Source organism: Somniosus microcephalus, chromosome 11 (assembly GCF_052327205.1).
Source record: "Somniosus microcephalus isolate GS21.2 chromosome 11, FLI_Smic_1.0, whole genome shotgun sequence".
Classification (NCBI taxonomy): domain Eukaryota; kingdom Metazoa; phylum Chordata; class Chondrichthyes; order Squaliformes; family Somniosidae; genus Somniosus; species Somniosus microcephalus.
The window spans coordinates 71,074,718-71,099,677 of NC_140997.1; the positions used below are offsets into that span (position 1 = coordinate 71,074,718).

The following is a 24,960-nucleotide window of genomic DNA, read 5'->3' on the forward strand; positions in this document are numbered from 1 at the left end:
GGGATTTCTGCAGCTCTTCCGTTGAAGTTAACAGTGGACAAGTGAGAGAACCTCTGCAGAAATCCACCCTAAAGTCTCAGACTGAAAAATTAAATTAGTTATATTCAGGGACTGAAAGCAAATTGAGCCAGTGGAATGAGTGATGAGAATGAAATTGTTATGGTTGATGACTTGATTTAATGTGTAATTGGACAATCACAGTAAACTGTGAGAAAAACCTGACCAGAAACAACACAAAAATGTATTTAAATGGTATATGTCATTTTTTATAGTGCAGATCAATTCACTGCAATTACTGTTCAGTTGGAAGGTAACAACCGAGAATGGCCAGTGAAAAATTAACATTTACTAGTAGCTTTTCAAGTAGAACAGAATCTCCATCAATCTGTTAGCTGATGTAATCAACATGTTTTTATTTTGGTTTGTTTTCCATGCTGTCAAGCAATCAGCTGGAGCAATGGCCACAGAACTCACGCCTCAGGTTGACAGACATGGCTCCCGAGCTGTCAGAATCCCGTGGGAAATTTAAAAAGTAGGGGGAAAATGGCTCTTAAGTGCCTGTAAAGTACCTCATTATGATTTTAATTGGGTCGCCCGTCGCTGCAGGTCGGGTCGGCTCCACGCTAACGGATGCGCCTGGGGGAAAGGCGCGTGGGAGCGAGTTGACAGTGGGTTCCCGACCCAGTGTCAAAAAAAACAACTTTCCCACCCGACCCACCACCGATCGCGCCCGCAACCACCCTGGAAAATTCACCGCATAGAAATTTACGACACAGCAGGAGGCCGTTTGGCCCATCATGTCTGCCAGCCAAATAAGAGCTATCCACCCTAATCCCACTTTCCAGCTCATGTTCTGTAGCCTTGCAGCTCACGGCACTTCAAGTGAATATCCAAGTACCTTTTAAATGCGCTGAGGGTTTCTGCCTCTACCACCCTTTCAGGCAGTGAGTTGCAGACCCCCACCGTCCTCTGGGTGAAAACATTTCTCCTCAACTCCCCTCTAATCCTTCTACCAATTACTTTAAATCCATGCCCCCTGGTTATCTGTTTTGAACTTTCCCTAGTAATATGCATCCTTGATTGTCATATTTTATTATTTCTGAAAAGCCGATTATATAATCAGTATCACGGAACTATGTAAAACAAATTAATTTTTTTGGGGGGTGGGGGGTGTTTTATTTCAAGCATCACAAATACTCAGTGATTGAACTTCTACTTCTGTCCTGGAAAGGACTCAGATTTGGTTTTTGTCTTATTTGTGTGCTCAGTTTCTTTAATAAATAACAACAACAGCATCCATTGCCCCAACAACTCGGGATGTTTTTATGTTAATGGCACTGTATAAGAGGAAGCTGAACTACTTCTTTAGCAAATAGAGGGAAATTAGCTTGTGGATCGCTGAAACAAAATAGTCTGGTCCATCACTATTGTGTTAACTCTCTACCCAGCACTAATACTGCACGATAAAGGGAGGAGATTCCACATGGGCAAGAGGACTGCTTTTGGAATTGTGTCTGGTGAAAGTAGAAATGCTACTAAACCACATGGAAAATTAAACATCATTTCTGTTATAAAGTTACCGAACATTTATTTTTTGATATTTTATACTATCATACAATAGGGCATTGACTACAGCATTCACCTTGTTACAATATAAGGTTTAAATATACAGAACAGATTTGCTTTTGAAATTTGTTGACCTGTTTTTATATATAGAATGTGCATGAATATTGAAGCGGTATTGAATGACATTCATTTTTTTTCTCTCTTTCACTGCAATTATCCCTTTGGACAACTAGATTGACTATTATAAAAACGCATTGACCAGATCAAGAGTCAAATCATCAATCTCCTTGGAGGGGTATGATATTTTTTTCTATACAGCTGTATTACTCTAACTGTAATATGTATATATTCAGGGGGTTTTCTCCAGAGTTCGTTCTTTGCTTTTTCATGCTTGCCAATGCTCTCCCATCGTCAAGACATTGATTCCTTGTTTGGGTTATGCTTTTGAGGAATGCCTGTTAGTGATTATTATGATGACAAGTGGTCATTATTCATGTATCAGCCTTCGCAGTGAGTGCTGGTGGGCTATTCATGGGGTGTCACAGCTGATAATCTCCTCACCTGAAATTTGTACACATACGCTTGCAGCAAGAGCCAGTCAATGGCAGTCAAGAGTGGGATCCCTGGATGATTTTTCTCATCCCAACTCAGGGGGGCTCGGGGGCCAATTGTGCTGAGTTGGAATCTCTGCTAGGGTGAAGTATGGTGCTCCTAACCCCACTGGGTCAGGGACACAAACTCAACACAGAAAATAGATTGATCTTGGCACATTCCTGGCCTTATGGTTCAGCTACACAGCAAATAAACTCATTGACCCATCAAGTTAACAATTGCTTTATTCATATTGGTTTCAGTCTACAAGTTGATTACCTCACTGTCAGCAATGTCATATCAGTTTAGAGATAATGGTTTTACTGATGAAACCCCAAAAAATGAGCACCTTGTTATAAAGATATCTAGAGCATACATACAACACAATACACTTAGTAGAAATTACTTGCCTAAGGAAGTCGAGTCACTATGACATGTCAAATCTTACTCACATAATGGTGACTTCTAGATAGTAATTATAACTTAATAGTGCATAATAATGTTTTAGGTTACATAGTGTAGCTCTATTGTCAGAACGTTAAGATCACAGGCAGTTAGAGACTGGGAGGCAACATTCTACAAATGCATTTGAGTATATATATGTGTAGAGCTGTGCCTTTCCCCACTCAACGTTAATACAAGCAAGCAGTAAAACTAACTTTTGAAAATGCTGCTGACACCATTGCACTTGCTGTGGTAAAGCTAGACATGAGTGAAAGAAATCATGTTGGATTAAAACCAGATTCCTACTTATTTCTGTTCATTTTAATCCTCTCCCTCTCTTTTGAAGTCTCCTGGGGTCACAGATCATTTCTCCAACTGAGTGGGAAGACAGGCAACGTAATCCCAGACATTCAGTACTTGGGATTTCATAGGAACATAGCAATAGGAGTAGACCGTTAAGCCCCTCGAGCCTGTTCCGCCATTCAATTAGATCATGGCTAATCTGTATCTTAACTCCATCTATCGACCTTGGTTCCATAATCCTTAATATCCTTGCCTAAGAAAAATCTTTCAATCTCAGTTTTGAAATTTTCAATTGACCCTCAGCCTCAACAGCTTTTTGGGGAGAGTTTTCCAGATTTCCACTACCCTTTGTGTGAAGAAGTGCTTCCTGACATCACCCCTGAACGGCCTGGCTCTAATTTTAAGGTTATGCCCCCTTGTTCTGGATTCTCTCACCAGAGGAGATAGTTTCTCCCTATCCACCCTATCAACTTCTTTAATCACCTTAAACATCTCAATTAGATCACCTCTTTATCTTCTGTACTCAAGGGACACTAGCCTAGTCTATGCAACCTGACCTCATAGTTTAATCCTTTTAGCCCCAGTATCATTCTGACTGTGCCGTCAAAGGCAGATCTTGATACGTTATATGTTACAAAATGCTACTATTGAGCTCAACTTAGCTCTCAAGGTGTTAAACTCACAGTAAAGCACAGCTGTGAGATGTAGATTAGACTTCAGACTAGGCATCTGAAGCAGCATGCTTCAAACAATGAACGATAACATCTAGTGTTGTTCACACTCAGTGCTGCTGCGACAACTCCGTTCATTTGAACTCAGCGGGGTTGTTGCCAAGTTAGGCTGGTGGATTCCGCTATTGGGTGTGGGGGTGGGGGGGTAACTGGTTTGACTAAAAAAAGAAAGACTTGCATTTATATAGCGTCTTTCACGACCACCGGACTTCTCAAAGCGCGTTACAGCCAATGAAGTGCTTTTGGAGTGTAGTCACTGTTGTAATGTGGGAAACGCAGCAGCCAATTTGCGCACAGCAAGCTCCCACAAACAGCAATGTGATAATGACCAGATAATCTATTTTAGTGATGTTGATTGAGGGATAAATATTGGCCAGGACACTGGGGATAGCTCCCCTGCTCTTATTCAAAATAGTGCCATGGGATCTTTTACGTCCACTTGAGAAAGCAGACGGGATCTCGGTTTTAACATCTCATCCGAAAGACGGCATCTCCGACAGTGCAGCACTCCCTCAGCACTGCACTGGAGAGTCAGCCTAGATTTTTGTGCTCAAGTCCCTGGAGTTGTAATGATATCAGCAAATAGTGATGATATTTGTCTGTGTTTGATTACTTATGCCTTACAGCATAGTTGTCTGTGTTTTTGATTACTTGTGCCTGACCAGCAGAGGTCATGTGAGAGACAAGCAGTCCAGAGGAGTTTTACTTTCAGTTTCATTCTAGATGCATCACAGCATAGTGTGTTCTGTAAAAAGCTGTAGAAAGTCTTGAACAAGACTTCAGATTAAACAACATTCTCTTTCAGAAATGAGTCTTTATTGAACCCAAAAAGAAATCAAAACAGGAGTGGGACTTGAACCCACAACCTTCTGACTCAGAGGCAAGAGTGCTACCAACTGAGCCACAGTTGACATTAAGTCAAGCTTTTTAACAGAGGGCTGCAAGGGCAGTCAGGTTATGTTAAAGGGAAAGCTGTGTGGGCCTTTGCTAAAGTGAAAAGGCTAGAACTGCTGGACAATAGTTAGAAGATATTAGTGGAGAATTTCCATGGGACTGTCCCAATTTTCTGCTATAACTTTGGTAGAAAACTCTGAGAAACAGCAGAAGTTACCGTTTCCACCAATCTTCTGCTGAATTTATGACAGGAGATCAGAGAACCCCCGTGGATATTCTACCTCCTCTTGTTTAAGTTAAGTAAGGTGACCCACTATTGTGGGAAAATATGATGATTTCTTTATTTTATATCGTTGTAGGAAGATAAATTGCACTGATTGAACTAAGTGAATTTGATAATTGCTCGATATTTTCACTCATTGTGAAACAGAAGTAGCTCAATGATTCACATCAAGGCTTGCCTCACTAAGTGTTTGCTTGGTCTGCCTTCCAAGATATTGAAAAACACAAACTAAAGACACAAATAGCCATCGGGATTATTGTTACACTCCAGCTTACGCTATCGTGCGAGTGGATATAGGGCAGTGAATCAACTCCCATAAAAAGTAAGACACACAGACCACTTACAGGAGCAGTCGATGCTAGTGTGCCTGAGAAGGTATCTACGGCAGACCTGAATTTTTAACAGGAGTTATAATCTAGCTACCAGCCTCAATTGGCTCACATTTCAATGGTGTGCAAAAATAAAGCTGCTATAATGAGGGAGCCAATCTATAGGGGAAATCCAGCTACTAGAATCTGAGCTAAAGAAGAGTGGTTGTGTCAGGAAGAAGGTTATAGCTAGAGTCTTGAAACCAAGCGGAGTGAAAATAGGACATGCAGATTTATTTGAAATTGCTCAAACTGCTATTTTAGGAGAGGTTCTGTTTAAAAATAAATGGGTTAACACCTCCAGTAAAATAGTGGAGAGAGAACATTCAGACATATGTTTTAGTATCCCACAGCATAATTTCAGTGCTTAAAGACATGGGTAAGAGCCCATGGGCCTTGAAGACCTAAATCTGGCAAAGCCTTGCTGCTACAGAGGACTTGGCAGTAGAGAGAGGTTGCCAGAGGATATGTAAAAAATTATGTGGAAAAATGTTAATGTATGCTTAGGTATACGCAGCCTTGTTTCTTATCATTCGAATACTATTGAGTAAGTTTAGAGATTGTTTAAATTGTATTGGTCACGATCCATTGTTAGGTCATTTAATTTGAGAATGGAAAGGAATGGTAGCCTGGGTGTGCAGTCAGTAGATGTTTGGAGAGTAAAAGCTTGCAGTTTTGATATGTGGAATGGTGTATAACAATTGTAATTATTAACAATCTCACCTAGCTCCTGTAAATGTTCAATGTAATCTCACAGCTTTAAACATTCTACACTATAATTAACATATAGGCACTGGGGACTAAGTGGTACAGCTTACTCCTCTGGGGCCCGAGTTCACATCCAGTACATTTTAACGATCTTCTCTCTGCCAAGTATAAGGGTCCGAAGTGAAGTAAGTTTGTCAACCCAGTTTCTAGTGGCCATGAGTCCACAGAACAAGACTGTTCATAATTGCCACTACATTGGCAAACTTACTCAGAACATAAAGCTGGTTGGGGTGAGACATTGAAATATCACAGTAGTACAGTAGGAAGTATTTTTCTATGACCGATTCAACCTTAAATTGATACTTCCATTAGCCAATATAGTTAGACATTTATTTTGAAAAATGTTATCTTCTTTCTGCTATTTCAATCTACAGGGTTCTGATAAATATCTGTGACTATGACCAGTAGAACAGTCTACTTTTTTATTTGCAGATTTGTGAAGCGCTGTGGGCAATATCTTCTGCATGATCCTATCATGTCTGGCTGTCTTCCCAGCAACCCTTGGATTACAAGTGACACCATGTACTGGACAATGAATGCTAATTTGTAAGTGCTCAAAATGTTTGCAAATGTTTTATTACTAGAGGTAATAGACCAGTTTCAGAGCACAAGGGTAATTGGGATGTCCATGCTGACTAGAACACCCAGAAAGTACCAGATTCATGTGTGTTTCCTTCAATCACCCTCCCCACAGGGCACCTCTCAAAATCTCAGAGGGAGGAACATCCAATGAAAATGATGCAGACGATGCCCATCCTCTCCTCTACCAGGTTCTTGCCATGCTATTATGGCTGGTATAATGGCTCCAATTCCAACAAATCACTAACAGTCTTATTCAGAGAGGCGAATATGCTAAGCAGTTATTTTTTGTTGTTCTAATGTTCTAGATGGATCAGCTACCCAACATCAGAGGCAACAAAAAAGAGTTGAACCTGATAAAAAAAATTTAAAAAACAGGTTTCAACTCGGGTAGTTCCCAAAAAGACCGGGAATATATCCTAGACTAGATTTAGGCCATAACCAACTGCTAAAGGATGCAGATTAGTACAGATTATTTACTCGGTGCACCCAGGAGAATGGTTAACCACTATAGACTTAGAAGATGTAGACTTCTATATCTCTATTTAGAAATACTATTAGAGGTCTCTCAGATTCAGTATTGAAGTACCTCGTCTCAGCCCCCAGCGTTTTCACAAAGTGTCTGTCCATGGTCACACCACGTCTCAGAATGCAGCATCTCCATGTATACACATTGTTACCGCTGAGTTGGAGCCTGAACGCACCAAGTGATATACAAGGTCGACGTACACCCAACCTCAGCTTAATAGAGTAATAAGACTCAGACGACTGTGGTATAATTGAAATGTGAGAGAACACTTTATTTGCAGAGCGCTCTGGGAGAAGTGCTATGCACCCCTGTGCAACCGCCAAGCTTCTCGTTTAACACTCTAAATGCGTTTACCTTTATACACAAATGAAAGGTTAAGCGGATTAATCACAGAAATGCCTCATGACATTGTAGCAGTAAGATATTTTAAACAATGTTCAGCAGAACTAGGACATCTTTGGATTTTTCACCGTGAGATATGATAAGCAGAAATAAAACAATAGCAGACTGTCTGTCCTTGCAAGATAACCGAAGTACAAAACAGGATGCAGCTGGCACTACTCATCCCAGGGTAGCTCAAGGTCCAGTTTTAGCCTGTAACGAATGTCAAGTATCCCGACGAGCTTTGCAAAGTCCTTTAGTACCAAAATTTCCTCCAACAAACCCTCCTTTTGGTCCTGGAGCACGATCCTCTTGCTCCAGGCGACCACCAATCTTCCTTCTTCACAGTGTCGATCTTACAACCACTGACTTAAGGGGGAGTTGGCCGGATTAGCTTTGTCCTCCATTTGCTGTTCTTCAGGCAATAGCTCATCTATCATACTGACTGGCATTAACTGTGTCATTGCCATTTTGCAACAAGTTTTTAAGATGGTTAACAGACAGCATATTGCAACACCTATCGCGACAATAATGACCAGCGTATGCATTATCCAGGGGCCCCATCCCGTTAGCCCTAGCCAGTCCAACCATCCCTGCCCGGGATTGGTATGGAGCTTCTTCACTTCATCCCTCATGTGGGTTACTAGGTTTGTGATATTCTCAGAGCTATCTGAGATATAGGTACAACATTCCTGCCCTATCGAGGCACATGTACCCCCCCGCTCCGCTAACAGGTAGTCTAATGCCATCCGGTTCTGTAAGGCAACCGTTCGTATCGCCGTCATCTCATCACTTATTTCTGCCAGTGCCTCCTCAGTGTCATTAGCTACCTTTTCTAACAATGACGCGACAAGCTGGATTTCTTTTATGGCTCTGCCTGTCCCATAAGGAGGGAATAAAATGGCGAAATACCGTTCGGTTTCTGTAATGTCGCGTTTGGCTCGATAGTGACGGTGGTCAGTTAGGGAGGACAGATGGTAAACATATGGTAGCACATATCCCAAATAACAAGATCCAGTCCAAGACCGGGGGAGCCACGGGTAGGCGCTGTGACCACATATAAAATAGGTCCTATTATATGCGGTTAGATTGTCGCCCAGTGACTTACGAATCCTCCACCTCCATCTGATTTCCTCCCCTTCCCATGGTCCCCCAGTTGTTTTATTGGGGGTCCTGATATGATTTAATTGGAAGAAACCTTGGCCGGTTATATTAATCTCTTGGAAACATTTACTGCGTCCTACTTCTGTGCCTCCGGACACATTCTTCGTTAAACATATTGGCCCCTCCGGCCTACCAACCCCTGAAGTATTAGTAATGATTAAGAATGGAGGCTGCCTATTCCGATTATAATTAGGCTGGTACCACCCCTGGAAAGTGGTTAGGTCATAACCGGCCGACTTCCATTTGTCCCTGTCACCCTCCTTGTGTGAATCTTTATAATCGCCGCTGACGTTCTGGCGCATGACCCATTCCGCCATCTCTGAGGCATTGAACGGGATGGCTCTCAACGGAATTCCTCCTTTACTATGGGTTGGGATGTGACTACAGACCCAACAGCTGGACTGTCCCGTTTCCTTAGCATACTCATATGACATATATACAAAGGTATTTACATGTAATTCTCGCTTACATAGCGGTCTTCCCCCGGCTACCATAACAATGCATATTATCGCAACTAAACATATTACGGTCTCCCTCCTCATCTTTTATTAAATACTGTTGTTCTGGTGTTATTTTAATCTTTCTTTGGCCCTCCCGATAACACTCTTGTATTAACACATTTAAGTAAAAGCACATAAGCACAAATGATGCAATAAGCCATAAAACAAACGCCCACACAGGCACACAGATCAAAGAATCATACATTAATCAGCCGTTATTGATCTGTAAGACAAGTACAAAGGATGTGTCATTAGTAATTTGCTACACACACACCCTCCTTTTGTTCATTGTATCCCACTAGACTCATCTTCCCTTTGCTGAGGTTCTCTACTGGTATTACCATCCCCGGGATTTTCTTCCTGTATTGATGGTTTGGGCTCGACTGAGCCCGCCCTTTTCTCGTAAACCTTCAGTTGAGTCCAATGTTTCCAAACCCCCTTCCCTCTTATGTCCAGACAGGCACAGGTGTCTTCACTAATTATAACTTCATACGGCCCGCTCCATTTTGGAGCGGAACCTGGTTTTGCAGACAACATCTTTACCATGACCTTTGTTCCCGCTGGGGGTACCTCGGGGAGCATATTGAGCCGTAGCTCCTCATCTCGCTCTCTTTGGTGGTCTCGGACTTCTTTGTGCATCTCTTTTAACTGAGTGCCTAATTCCAAAACGTATCGTCTTAATTTATCTTTTAATGGGCCTACGTCGGTCCCACCTGTTATGATGCCTTCGGGTAATTGCATCGCTCGTCCTGTCATTAGTTCATAAGGGGTCAAACCGATTGTCCGGTTTCTGGTGGCTCGGAGTTTAGTGATTTCTGGTATCCATCTGTCCTGCAGAAATTTATTAATCCTAAAAATGCTCGTATTCCTCTTTTAGTGGTAGGTTCCGGATGTTGGGATATTGTTTGGATCCTTTCTGAGAGCAGGACCTTTTCATCTGGTGTCAGAATGTGCCCTTAATACGTGACACACTTTTTGCAAAATTGAATCTTTGCTTTTGATACGACATACCCTTCTCTTGACAAATGGTTCAAAATGAATTTTGTATCTATTTAACAATCCATCACTGTTGCCGAGACTGAGCTGAAACCAATAATTCCCCCAATCTCACCAACGTTTGAGTGATAATTTCATCATACTCTGATGCTTCATCGTATGGCAATTGTTCAAAAGCTTGTTTCGTAATTAACATATCCTGCTCTACTTTATCCACAGCTACCTTCGCGTCTTTAGCCGATTTCTCAGCCATCGGGTACATTCTCATTTCGTAATTCATTGCACATTAGTTGACACACACACGAACCATGCAACTTCAATCACAACTTCTAGCTGCAGTCATGATCGCGAGAGAGAGAGAGAGAGAGAGAAAGCGCGCAGCCTGTGACCTCGAAGAGGGAAGCACAGGCTTTTAAAGGGACAGTACACTGAAGATGAATGAGCACACACTCGGCAGGTTTTTTATTATTCTTAACTACATCTCACACTCTCAATCACTTTCCTTTAATTATCATTCATATCTCATTCATGAATCCTGGAGAAACTTTACTGTCCAGTACAATATTTAAGATAGAAAACATAGATCAAACGTTCTCACTTGATCCAAGTTATTAACACTTTTTTATTTATCATTATTTTAGAGGATATTTTATTTTCCCAAAAGTAACCCAATATATATATTGCCTGAGTCCATTTCGTCATTTCAAAATTATCCCAAAATCCAAACAGCAGTATTATTGTACCAGCAGGTTTTATCAATGTTCAATTTCATTTCTATCAATTTATCCTCCATTTCCAATTTCAGAAACAAATAATTCTCAGGCTAGGTAGCTTACAGTGTTTTAACATTAGTGACAGAAGTGCTGCAATTAGTTTACAAGGTAACTTCCATATAACAAAAGAAAGAAGAGACTCCATTGTGACTCTGCTTAGAGCCCAAGGTTAAGTTATCAAATCATAAATTCCTTCTGTCACTGGGGAAATATTAACTTAAAATTAAGAAACTTAAATTATTTAACGTCCAATATCTTTAAACTTCATACTAAAGTTGGGTTAACTCCTTTGCAGGATTCTAAGAAGGTGGAGTAACACATTATCAAATGCACGCAACTGCATCAATTCACGTAAATCAAAAAGAACTTTCCCTATCGAAAGACAGTTGTGTTTTCACACTTTAACTAAACACGAACACAGAGGTAATATGGACAAAGACGGGATTTGAGCAAAATTCACAAGCTAAGTATTATTCAATTCGGTCTACACAAATTCACACCAACCAGAATTTCACCGTGGCCACAATGAAAGTTTGGTTTCAACAGGTTAATCAACCTCACAACGCCAATCCAATCCACATCTTGTAAACATTCAAATTAATTTTTCTTCCAAGCACATTGGCAACTGTAACTTTAAGGCAGAAGCCCATCTTTTGTAAAACTATGAACAGACAAATAAAACAAAATAGCACACTCTTGCAGAAAACAGTAAATTATGTCATATTAATTTTCTTATTATCCTTTCTTCAGATGTCTTTCCAAAATACTGTAAAAACATTGAATATAACTAGAGAAAAATTAGTTTTTCACATTTAAACAAATCAAACTGCTTTGGAAGATTTCACCATAGCAACCACGACTCCAAGGTTAAATCTTAGGCTGAAACTTAATCTTTTGTTAAACAAACTTTTTGTTGTTCTTCTCAGTTTTTACACACCAGCTTAATTTAAATTGTAGTTCAAAGATTTTTTCTCTTGGGGCACAATCTTATTCGCACATTCTTAAAACTTCCAAAATCCAAGACAAGACAAACATTTTTAAGCGCTTTTAACACAGAGAAGTGGGTGGAGCTAAAACATACATAACAGAATCTTTCTTTTAAAGACAGACTTTTCAGACAAAAATACTATAACTTCTTAAACATTCATAGTCAGAAAAACAGTCACACTTTAACACACTTTCACACAAACTGAAATTCCAGCATTTTTTTAAGGTTCCTTTCCTCTATCCCAGGGGCACTTGGTCCTAGGGGGGCATACGGGGGAAGAGGTTCATTATTCCATTGTCTGGACCATCCCCCTTGGTACGCTAATGTCCTTTCTTGTTCTTTATTAATGCTTTCCAAAATTTCTACCTTCTTTCTTAGTTCTGCATTTTCCTGATTTTTAGCTTTGATTAATTCTTGCACTTTCTCAACCTGTTCTATTAATCCAGTCAGTTGATGGACCAAGAGTACCCCTACCTTCTTGGTCCTTTCTTTCTTTTGCTTATCTAGCCACTTTCTTTGTGCTTCCAATGTCTGTGATACATCCCATCCATCCCTCTGCATTTTCTCAATTAACAAACATCTATCTGTCATGTAACTGTAAATGAGGGAGCCCGGAGGCCCCCTCTTAAGGTCCTTACCCGACATCAGTTGCTCGTCCTAAATCACGGTCTGCGAAACCCCCGTTTTACCTTCAGCGGCTGGTGTCGTCACGTGCTCGTGGCAAAGTCTGTCCGGACTCCTTTGCCGAAATTCCCAAGCTCAACCTAAGCCTTCACCTAAGTATTCCTAAGACAAAAACTTAATAAATGCAGACGTTCAAATGTCTAGAACCACATAGTGTTTTCTCACATTCCGATGGCCCACTTACTTTGTTCTTTGGATCACTCGAGCACGTTAGCACTTGATCAGGGTGTTTGAGCACTCGGTGACCCTGCTCGCAGCGCCAATTTGTTACCGCTGAGTTGGAGCCTGAACGGACCAAGTGATATACAAGGTCGACGTATACCCAACCTCAGCTTAATAGAGTAATAAGACTCAGACGACTGTGGTATAATTGAAATGTGAGAGAACACTTTATTTGCAGAGTGCTCTGGGAGAAGTGCTATGCACCCCTGTGCAACTGCCAAGCTTCTCGTTTAACACTCTAAATGCGTTTACCTTTATACACAAATGAAAGGTTAAGCGGATTAATCACAGAAATGCCTCATGACATTGTAGCAGTAAGATATTTTAAACAATGTTCAGCAGAACTAGGACATCTTCGGATTTTTCACCGTGAGATATGATAAGCAGAAATAAAACAATAGCAGACTGTCTGTCCTTGCAAGATAACCGAAGTACAAAACAGGATGCAGCTGGCACTACTCATCCCAGGGTAGCTCAAGGTCCAGTTTTAGCCTGTAACGAATGTCAAGTATCCCGACGAGCTTTGCAAAGTCCTTTTAGTACCGAAATTTCCTCCAACAACATACCTTCATCATTAGCGGAACAGAACTCTACAACAAGGTTTTTGCAGCACAACCATACAACAGAAACTCCAGTTAATCAAGGGGCTAGAATTCATAGTCAATTATAGAATCACAGAATGATACAGCACAGAAGGAGGCCATTCTGTCCATCATGCCTGTACCGGCTCTTTGAAAGAGCTATCCAGTTAGTCCCACTCCCCTGCTCTTCCGCCATAGCCCCGCAAATATTTCCCCTTCAGGTATTGATCCAATTCCCTTTTGAAAGTTATTATTGAATCCGCTTCCACCACCCTTTCAGGCAGTGCATTCCAGATCGTAACAACTCGCTGCGTAAAAACATTTTTCCTCATCTCCCCTCTGGTTCTTTTGCCAATTACCTAAATATGTGTCCCCTAGTTACCAGCCCTTCTGCCACTGGAAGCAGTTTCTCCTTATTTACTCTATCAAAACCCTTCATGATTTTCAACACCTCTATTAAATCTCCCCTTAACCTTTTCTGCTCCAAGGAGAACAACCCCCGCTTCTCTAGTCTCTCCACATAACTGAAGTCTCGCATCCCTGGTACCGTTCTAGTAAATCTCCTCTGTACCCTCTCTAAGGCCTTGACGTCCTTCCTAAAGTGTGGTGTCCAGAATTGGAAACAATGGGCTCGATTTTGCCATTGTGGGCGGGCTGGGGCGTGTCAGATGGCATTCGTGTCAGGACCCCGACTCCGAAGTGAAGTGGGGAAAAAGTGCGATTTTCCCCTAATTGGGCAATTGATTTCCAGTGTGTGGGAACCCCTGGCCCAATGAGCCTTTCATCCAGAAAGTCACCTCCGATGACGTCATCAATGCTGCTGGATTTAAGGCCTACAAGCAGCCTCGCTTCTTCTGGAGACTGCAAACTTTATGGCCATTGTAGTAAGCACTTCATTGATCGACTATGTCCACCAGTAGGCCAAAGTGTGCTCCACGCTTCGATGAGCCCTCCCTCCAAGCTCTGGTGGAGGGAGCAAGATCCAATAAGGAGATGCTCTTCCCTTCCTCAGGGAGAAAAAAGTCACCCCAGCAGACTAAAACTGTGTGGCTGCAAGTGGCCCAGGAGGTCAACTCCATCTCGATGAGCCGCAGAACCTGGCTGCAATGCAGGAAGAGGTTTCATGACCACCTCCGCACAGGTAAAGTAAGTATGACTTTCCCATCACTCTCGATCTGATCCCCATTGCCTCTCCTCACCAGCACTCTGCTTTGCCAACCTCTTCCTCCACATCCCACTTGACACTTACATCCCTGCTCCCTTACCCATTCCCTCCCTCTCAATGGTCACATGCACTTAACTATTCGACCATGCAGCCCTCACACTCCCTATCACTGTGATGCAATGACAACAACTTACAACACACAGGGAGGGCCCTTTGTCTCCTTCTAAGCATCTATGCTATGGATTCTCTACACTCACTCCTTCATTCTCACTCAAACTTCACTTGTGTCCCTCATTGCAGGAAAAGAGAGCTCACAATAAGAGGGAAAGAGCGAGGACAGGAGGAGGGCCACTCTCAGTAGCCCAGCTCACCGCCTGGGAGGAGGTGGCCCTGGAAATCGCCAGGATCGAGGACGATTCCCAAGTCCTCTGGAGTAGGACTTCCAGTGCAGAAACGGGTCCTCATGGCCCCCCTGAAGTGCAGCAAGGTGCTGTCAAGCCACTTGCTAGCTCTGAAGTAGGGCTGACCAATGAGAGTGATGTTGGTGGCAGACAACAAGGAAGTGGGGGCTCCTCTCCAAGCGCTCACATGACCATGCCACTGCAGAGCCCTCGGTCAGAGCCCCACCAGAATCCTCACCCAACTGAGATGGGCGTCTCAGCCCCTGCACAGCCGCAGGAGCAGCAGACTGATGCCGAGCCCTCACAGGTTCGCAACCCCAGAGGATGCCCGCCAAAGGTGTCGAGACAGGAGCAGCAAGAAAGTGAGCAAGGGGCCACCACATCTGCTGAAGCCACAGAGGAAGCACCACGTAGGAGCGCACGTAAGAGGAAGATAAAGCACAAGTAGTCACAGGGGTAGTCACTTGGGTGTTGTGAAGTATTGTATTTTGACCAGCCATCCTTGTCATGATATCTTAAACAGATTTGATGGCAAACTGTTGAAGTTGTGGCCTGTGTCATTTCGCAAATGGGACTTAGCATTGAGGGCTTAGGGCGACTTGCAATTGTCAGTATGGTGGTCAGAGTAATAGGAATCCATAGGTTCTTGTCCACTGTCGATGGTCTGGTAAGAAGGTGCGAGGCAAAAGTGATTGTGCAGGCTAAGCAAATCTGGCCAACATGAGTGCGTCCCTTGCATTCCGGCCAGCTGGCGCCTTCTGGCCTGTGCATCTTCAGGTGGGTGACTAGCAGCTTGCCGCTCCTGCTGTTGGTGCTGCTGTTGCTCATGGGTCTGCTGCTGCCGTGGCTGGTCTTCATCCGAATCTGATGTCCAGGAGGAAAGGAAATAAATGGTTCCCATGCTTCTGGTATATGCCTCAGTTGAGGAAGTGCTCAGTCAGGTGGGGAGAGGGGTTTCCCAGCAGGTCACACTGGAGATGGGTGTCAGGCTCCAAACTTCCACAACAATAAGTAGGCCTGCTAAAAGCTCCCCCAGACCTGAGAAAAGAAAGTTCTGCCACCTGCAAATGATCATTGGTGAAAACTCCAAAGATGTGCGGGTTAGGTTGATTGGCTATGATAAAAAAAAAAAAATTGACCCTTAGTGTTAGGGGGATTAAATACGTGGGGTTACGGGGATAGGGTGGGATATGTGTTGGTGTAGGGGTTACGGGGATCGGGTGGGATATGTGTCGGTGCAGGCTCGATGGGCCGAAATGGCCTCTATCTGTACTGTGAGGTTTCTGTGATTCTGTGATAATGGTGGAGCTGCAGCTATTAGTAAGCAATCCAATTGTGAGGTCGCCAGGATTACCTGGCGTGTTCCAGAGGAGGCGTGTAGGATGGGGGAAATGTCTAAAAATCAGAAAGGCCTCTCAAAATGGGATTATAGAGGCAATTAAGTGGTTCTTAAGGGCCTATCCTGCCTCTTGGAGGCAGGATGGAAATGTGGTCTGAAAACACAAATGTGGGAAATTGCTCGGAGGCGGGATCGGGCCCTGCCGCCATTTTTTGCGACTTTAATACCTCACACGCCTCCAAACCTGCCTCCTCGGGCCTGGCAAAATCAAGCCCAATATTCCAGCTGAGGCCTAACCATTGATTTATAAAGGTTTAGCATAACTTCCTTGCTTTGCTACTCTATGCCTCTGTTTATAAAGCCAAGGATCTGGTTTTTAACAACCGTCTCAACTTGTCCTGCCACCTTCAAAGATTTGTGTATGTACACCCTCATATCCCCTCTCATCCTGCACCCCCTTTAAAATTGTGCCATTTAGTTGCCTCTCCTCATTCTTCCTACCAAAATGCATCACTTCACACTTCTCTGCATTAAAGTGCATTTGCCATGTGTGTGTCCATTTCACCAGTTATGAGAAGTCCTAACTGCAATTTGAGCTAATATTCTTATGGGCAACCTAGTTAGAAGCTCTTTCTTTCAGACTAGGGATCTGATATCCCCTTTACAAGAAGAATGATGGATCCCAGTGAAAGGCTAAGAATTTTAGATCTGATGGCAGATCTGCAGATCTTCCCTTTCTCAGCCAATATGGATAACCCAAGCCCACTGCCCTTGACTTCACATGCTGGTCACAAGAGAACAGTACGGTACAGGACAATCTCCCAAAGCAGCCTTTGTCACAGTTGATATTGGGACCAGGACTATCCCCATCAGGCTGGAACAGCCATCCACAGGGGAACTGAAGCCAGGAGAAGTTGACGATAAAGCAGTCCATTTAGCACAGTCAGGGCAGCAAAGAAAATAATAGATCTTTGCCTGTTAGAATCCTCCTCCTACCAAGATGTCAATTATTCAGCCCTACAGCTCCTGTATAGGTATAGTTAGTGGTGGGGGGGAAATCAAAAATCGGGCGGTTTCTATAAGAGAGCGGCCGATCCACATCACCAGTTTTACGCCAGGGTGGCAAGTTGAAAATCTACCCTGGAGACTGTATACGACAGCACCCATCAGCAATGTCACTAAGTGTGTGTGAGCAGCACATTTGGAGCTGGGGGGGGGGTGCAGTGAGGAAACTGGTCTTGGGCAGTAGGACAAAATAGGTGATAGCAAATCAGCAGCCCATTTTACAACCCGCCCAAATTATCTTTTGCATTGGCTTAAGTGGAAAAGAAAATTGATGGGGTATAAAACAGGCTGCCAATTCCCTATTGCCCGTTTTGCACTACAGCTCAAGACCACTTCTACTCGCTTGGTTGCTTGAGACCCTATCAAGTTGGACTATACTAGTATGGTGTGGGAAAGATAAATATCACTCCAGGAATGATGGTAATACATTTGTCTAACCAATCAGCCTTCCTTCATCATTGTAAAACCTGCTATTTTCTCACAAGATAATCTCACAGAAGCAGAACCAAACATTTGGATTTGAAATATCCAAGAACATTGCTGAAGCATTTGCTTCCAACCACATGACCAGATATTGTATATCCATACAGTCTATATTAATGAACTGTGCTACAAAGAGAAATGATGTTCATAGATTTCTCTCCATTGACAGAGTGGCTATCCCAACAAAGTTCCGTGTAGAACGCTGGGCATTCAATTTTGGTGAACTGCTTCATGATCCCTTTGGCCGGCAGGAATTTAGGCACTTTCTGGAAAAGGAGATCAGTGGTAAGGACAACTAAATAAAAATAGTATAATGAATGGTTCACTTGCTCATGTTTAAAATGTGTTATACAGATTGTAGAACTCTTCATATAGATTTTATCATTTGTTTAATTACTTTTTTAAAAACTTGTCCCCTATTTTTATCTCCTTCATGGGCCTAATACAATATCCTGCTTTTGCAGATGGGACAGGAAGGTCTGGCCATTGGTTTCACTAAGATTTTGCTCAATGATGCTTTGTTCTAGTGAATGGGCAATGCAGTTCATGAAAGAAGGAGGCACAGTCAATGTTTCCCTCTTCCAAGATGGATTGCAATGCTTCTTCATCTAAAAGTTGTTCCCAGAGATGTCAACATTTACCCACCTGAGCTAAGCAATTGTGACAGACAGTCCCGAGTCTGTAATCCATTGCTTTCTAGCTGTGAAGCAGGCTTCTGTTGAAGTATACCTTTATCTAAACCCTCTGTGGTCATGGTTCACACATAAGTCCTCGCTGCCATGAAGTCATCTGCACTTCTGTTTCTTGCTCACTGATTATCCTGTCTGAATTCTGTGGGCACTGTTGGTCTAATCGGTATTTGTATTTAGTCCCAACTTAATATTTCTACAATGAGAGAAATTAAAGACGTTTGAAAAATTGGGACCATACAATTGATTCGATGAAAAATGTGCAGTAGTATACTGATTGCCTTTGTGACTTTCTATACCTGGTCTTACCAACTCTCTGGAATGCTGGAATCCACAGGTTATGCATCTGTATCATGAACCAGGATTTTAGGGCAAAACCATATTTATTTCGTAAAGATTTTCACATATCTCAAAAATCTGAGTCAATGTGGAATAAGTTGACCATGAAAAGAAGTTACACGTACTGAACCATATCACTGGGTTGTCCAAACGACAATCTGAAGGCTGTCAATCTGGCCCTTGAAGCCAAGGCAACTTAGCTCTACTTCTATTTCTTACTCGCCAGCTTGTCTTGTTTGAATTTCGTGGCCTGTGGATTTAGAAATCCAAATCCAATCTCGGCTCTGTTGACTTATTGGTAGAATAATCCTAAATCAGAACATCAATGCCTGTTAAATTACCATCGTTTTCTGTAAGAATCTCACTTTAAAAACAAAAACAATCACTTCCTGGCATCTCTTGCAAACTCCAAAATACATGAAAAATTGACATTTCTTATACTGTACAATACATAGATACTACAATTAATTTTTAATATGCATGCATTAGTCTGATTGCTAATATGTAACAAATCTTAAATGTGATCCACAAGTAACTGTGTTAGGATGACCCACAGTAAAAACTTCCTTACTTGGAGTAAGCTAGGAAGGCTTAAGTGCACTAAATTTCACTAGATGTTGTAATTTCAATATTTGGGATCCTTTATCCCAAAAGTTTGATGTATGTAATGTCATAACATACATGCACATTTTCTGAACAAAGGTGGATGACGGTCTGAGAATGTGAATCACACTGAATACACCAGAAGTGATATCATGTTTACTGAACTATAGAGGTAATTCAGAGAATCCAGAATTCAGTGTAAAATTGAGCATAAAATAAAAATTGGCACTAAGAATTCGACACTTGTATCTATAATAATTTTCTGTATTTCCAACACTAGCTGAGAATCTTACTTTCTGGGAGGCCTGTGAAGATGTCCAATATGGAGAACAGTCAAAAGTTGAAGAAAAAGTTGAGGCCATCTTTGAGTAAGTTTATTGCTATCTAAATGAATACTGCAAACAACCTTTGATGTAAGAAAAAGGAGGCTTACCATCAAGTAACTAAAAAGTAAGCTTTAAGTAACTTATAAACACACTATATACAAGAGAGGTCTTTACCATGCCTCTGGTAGAAGCCTCTTACAATACTGAACAGACCAGTATTTATACCAGTCCAACAGGAAGTGACACATGACAGGAAGTGAGGTATGTACACAGTTCATAGTTCACAGTTCACAGGAAGTGATGACATAACTTCCCGGAAGTTATTATTTTTATCACATTCTTCCCTCCTGCAGGTTTAGGAGGCTGTGGTCTACCTTTTGGTCCGCAGCCGCCGAACAAGGAAGAGTCGCACCCGTTTGGATTCCCGTCGTAGAGGGTCGCTGGTCCGCTTACATGCGGTTGGCCATTGGCCAGAGTCCGTGTGGCCTGGATTGCCCTGTGAAGGGTCGGGGAGATCATGGCTTCGAGTACGAGCCCCAATAGGTTCAAAGTCAGACTGCCTCTGTTCAGAGGGAGGTGCAGAGCTGGTCTGTGGCGGACCAGTACTTTCATGCGTGGTACTGGGAGGGTCGCAACCTTGAGCACGGGGTTCTACCGGCACCAAGCTAGTTGGTGTCCGATCAGGATCCTGGAGAGGGGTACCCGATAGGTCCCAAGAGTTTCCTGGTGAAATGCCATCACCCGATGTCCCACTAGGTCCTGGTGGGCAGGGAGCCAGATCCCGTAATGATACGGTAGATTCTCGGCCGTCGGAATATCGTATGTTTGCATAGGTGGGGTTGGCATCGGTTAGTTCGACCTCGTCTACAAGAGGGTCATTTTTAGACGTCCGAACGTATCTTCGGAGTAATACAGGTCCAGGAGCAGTTAGCCATGACGGGAGTGATGTCCCATGAGATGAGCGACGCTGGAATCCAAAGAACCGCTCATGAGGTGTAGTATTTGTGGCTGTAGAAAGCAGGGACCGTATAGAGTGCAATGCATCCGGAAGCACTGTTTCCCATTGCTGGTCTGGTAGGCCCCGAGATCTTAAAGCGAGACGTACGGAATTCCAGATGATACCGTTATACCTCTCTACCTGCCCATTTCCGATGGGATGGTATGGTGTTGTTTTGCTTGTAGCAATTCCCCGTTCTGAGAGGTAGTCCTTGAGTTCCCTCGACATAAAGGATGGACCCCGATCTGAGTGAATATAAGCCGGCATGCCACAGAGAGAAAATACCTGCTCAAGGCAGCAGATTACTGTGGACGCCAGCATATTGGAGCAGGGGAAGGCAAACGGAAAACGTGAATATTCGTCGATCATGGTGAGCAAATATGTGTTCCGAGTTGAAGAGGGCACTGGGCCCTTAAAATCGATGCTAAGTCGTTGCATTGGTTGGGTTGCATGTATGAGTATACCATCTGAGGGGCGGAAGAACTGAGGTTTTAATTCCGCACAAAGCCGGCATTCTGAGCATATTTTCTTTACATCTCCAGTGGAAAAAGGGAGATTCCGTGATCGTACGAAATGTAGCATGCGCGTAACGCCAGGATGACACAAACCATTGTGGACATCCATGAGGGTGGAGGATGACATAGTGGAGCAGAATGCCCGTGTGAGGGTGTCCGGGGCCACATTCTCCTTGCCAGGCCGATAGAGAATGGTATAACCAAAAGAGGCCAGTTCCATCCTCCAAAGTTGTATTTTATTATTCTTAATTTTGGTTCGTTTTCGATTATCGAGCATGAAGGCGACTGATCGTTGGTCCGTGATCAATGTAAAGTGCTGGCGAGCTAGAAAATGGTTCCACTTCCGTACTGCCTCTATGATGGCTGTGGCTTCTTTCTCAACCGGAGGATAATGTAGCTCGGAACCTTGTAAGGTCCTGGACATAAATGCTACAGGACGACCTTCCTGATTCAGAGTAGCCGAGATCGCCACCTCCGAGGCATCACATTCAACCACGAAAGGGAGATTCTCATCAATGGAGTGAAGAGCCGCTTTCTCCAACTGTTTTTTGAGAAGGTTAAAGGCTGCAACAGCCGCTGTTCCCAGTGGAAATGATCTAGCATGCAGCAAGGGTTGGATTTTGTCTGAAAAATGAGGAATCCATTTAGCGTAGTATGCAAACAGACCGAGAGCCCGACGTAAAGAAGCCGGATTCTTAGGTGACGGGAGCTCTTGGAGCGGGCGAAGTCTTTCTGGGTCTGGCTTAATGATACCATTGCCTACGCAGTAGCCAAGGATGTTGATGGTCGGTTGCGACTCAACAGATTTGGATTCATTCAGGGTCAAATTACGGCGATGGAGGGCATCCCGAAATTTTTGGAGGTTGGAGTCGTGTTCCTGTTGATCGTGACCTGCAATGGTAATGTTATCAAGATAGGGAAAAGTGTCCCTTAGGTTTTCCTGCTTAACCAGGCCATCCATTGCCCGTTGAAAGACAGCCACTCCATTAGTAACCCCGAATGGGAGGCGACGAAATTGGTACAGCCGTCCATTAGCCTCAAAGGCTGTGTACTGCTTATCTGAGACCTTCAAGGGTAACTGATGATAGGGACTTTTTAAATCGTAAGTTGAGAACACTTTGTATTCGGCCAGTTTATTAACCATATCATCAATGCGTGGCAATGGGTAGGCGTCCAAGTCGGTATATTGATTGATGGTTTGCGAATAATCGATGCATAGTCGCTGTTTGTGAGGTTTTAGAGGGTTCTTGACAATGACGACTTGAGCCCGCCAGGGCGACGAACATGGTTCAATGATATCCTCTGCTAGAAGTCGAGAGATTTCAGCCGCAATAAAAGATTGGTCTTCCTGATTAAAGCGCTGCGATTTCGTTATTATCGGTTGGCATTGAGGCGGAATACTGGCAAATAATGAGGGTTCATCAAGTGAAGCTGCTGATAATGCACAAAATGGTAATTTAGACGGTATATTAGAAATAGTAAGTCCGGGTTTGGATCCACCAAACTCAATGGTGAGTTTCTTATGCTGTTTTTGGAAGTCCAGCCCTAAGAGGAGATCACTACATAAGTCCTTGAGCACCGAAAGTCGGGTGGAGGGATACATACGACCATGAAGTGTCATATCAACAACACAAAAGCCGGAGATTCTGGTATTAAGTGATGACTGGGCCATCGCAATTGCCTGGTCCGATGGGAAGACATGTAGTTTCAATTTCGCAACAATCTGTTCCTTAATGAAACTATCAGTACTTCCTGAGTCAATTAAGGCATCTAAGGTATGCCCTTTAATTGAAATTTTTGTGGCTGCATGAGACAGGTTCTGTGGGCAAGCAGCTGTAATTGGTGTCGTTGCACAGAGAGTGGCTAAAACTCTCGGTGTGCTTCTTCGGGAGAGAGCTCGAGAGGAAGCTTGATAGGTCCTAGCTGGAGCATCTTGATAGGCCTTAATTGGGGCAGTTCGGTAGGCCTTAGCTGGATTGGCCCTCGTAGAGGCCCTTGATAGGCAAACTTTAGCAAAGTGTCCTTTTTTCCCGCAATAACTGCAGATTGCATTGCGAGCAGGGCAGGTTTTCCTAGGGTGAAAAGCATCTCCACAAAAGAAGCATTCCTTCCTAGATTGCCAAGAGGCTGCTAAAGTGGGGTCGTCCTCCTCCTCTTCATCAGAATTATCAGAATTAGATTCCCCCATGATAGGGTTCACCTGAGACCGCTTGAATTGTCTGGTTGCAGCGACAGCAGCAGATCGAGATCTGGGCAGCTGATAGAGGTCTGCATTTCTCTTTGCCAAATCCAGTGAACAAGCTAGGTCAAAAGCTTTTTGTAGCTCAAGTGTTTTACTTTCTAGTAGACGCTGGCGTATAAATGGAGAGGCAATCCCGCAGATGAAAGCATCACGAATCATTTCTTGGCGGTACAGCTCAGCTGAGGCTGCCTGAAAGTTACAATCTACGCTGAGCCTGCGAAGTTCTTGCAGGAATTCGTCAATTGATTCCCCTGGCCCTTGTCGGGCCGTGGCCAGTAGATGTCTAGCATAGACCTCATTTGGGGTCTTGGCATACAGTTTCTTAAGTGCCCGAATCACCTCATCGTAATTATCCCATTCATCAACATATTCGAACACTTTTGGGGTCACATAATTGATAAGTATCTTCAATCTAGCAGGAGCATCCGCTTCACATTCATCCAGAAAATTCTCAAAAGTACGGTACCAATGCTTCCATACCCTGCCAGCTGCTGGTGCATTCGGGTCCAAGTCCAGACGAATAGGTCTAAGGATTTTCTCCATGATGGGTGGTTCCCTGGATCCTTAATTCCGAGTTTGTCCGAAGGTCTAGTATTTGTGAGTGTAAATACTAAGTTACTTAAATTGATGTAAGAAAAAGGAGGCTTACCATCAAGTAACTTTAAAGTAAGCTTTAAGTAACTTATAAACACACTATACACAAGAGAGGTCTTTACCATGCCTCTGGTAGAAGCCTCTTACAATACTGAACAGACCAGTATTTATACCAGTCCAACAGGAAGTGACACATGACAGGAAGTGAGGTATGTACACAGTTCATAGTTCACAGTTCACAGGAAGTGATGACATAACTTCCCGGAAGTTATTATTTTTATCACAACCTTATTAACCATTTTATAAATACATTAGTTCGTGACAGTGTCAAAAATAATTTTCTAAATTTTGGGAAGTAAAATGATTAACGAACATAGAGTATGATTTTCAAAAGCTTCTAAACCTTCTGCAACTCCGTCCCATTTTACATGGTATGATACACATTTTCAGTATGATGACTCAGCGAATATCTAAGTAATAAGATGTATTTTAGTAATAAGCATTATTCACTAACTGCAGCCATTACCTCATCTTGAATTTCTTCAGCACGATTCCCACTGTAAATGATCAAGGTGATATTCTCCCCTGCAGCATGACTCTGTGACCCACTAAAACTAGGGCCTGCCAGGAACGCACAAAAGGCACCAGCAGAGTGCCAAGGCTGACTCAGCAAATCCCCGAGGAAGCTCACTGACCAAAAGAGAGAGGCAGAGTGAGTGCCCTGAGTCTACCTGTACGAACATTCTGGGTTACGTGAAACACACTCCTGGGCTGAAAGCAGAAACATTAATACATCCCCGACTTTCACTCTAATATGCTCCAGACATGCTTTGTAACTGCAGCCAGCCACGCACATA

General features: G+C 43.1%; 1 protein-coding gene and 1 long non-coding RNA gene across 2 annotated transcripts in view; one reads left to right on the top strand and one right to left on the bottom strand.

The window, feature by feature from the left end:
- The window catches only part of rgs11 (regulator of G protein signaling 11), a 270,546-nt gene that overhangs the window by 196,582 nt on the left and 49,004 nt on the right, over nt 1-24,960 (top strand). Inside the window, 4 exon segments of the mRNA XM_086000849.1 lie at nt 1,800-1,861; nt 6,381-6,494; nt 17,968-18,083; nt 19,710-19,797. Coding sequence (XP_085856975.1) covers nt 1,800-1,861; nt 6,381-6,494; nt 17,968-18,083; nt 19,710-19,797 — 380 coding nt within the window.
- Nucleotides 7,302-13,435, bottom strand: LOC147110662 (uncharacterized). The gene is made up of 2 exons (XR_015079967.1): nt 12,497-13,435; nt 7,302-9,324 (listed from the first exon to the last, which is right to left on the bottom strand). It is a non-coding gene; the product is annotated as an uncharacterized LOC147110662 (long non-coding RNA).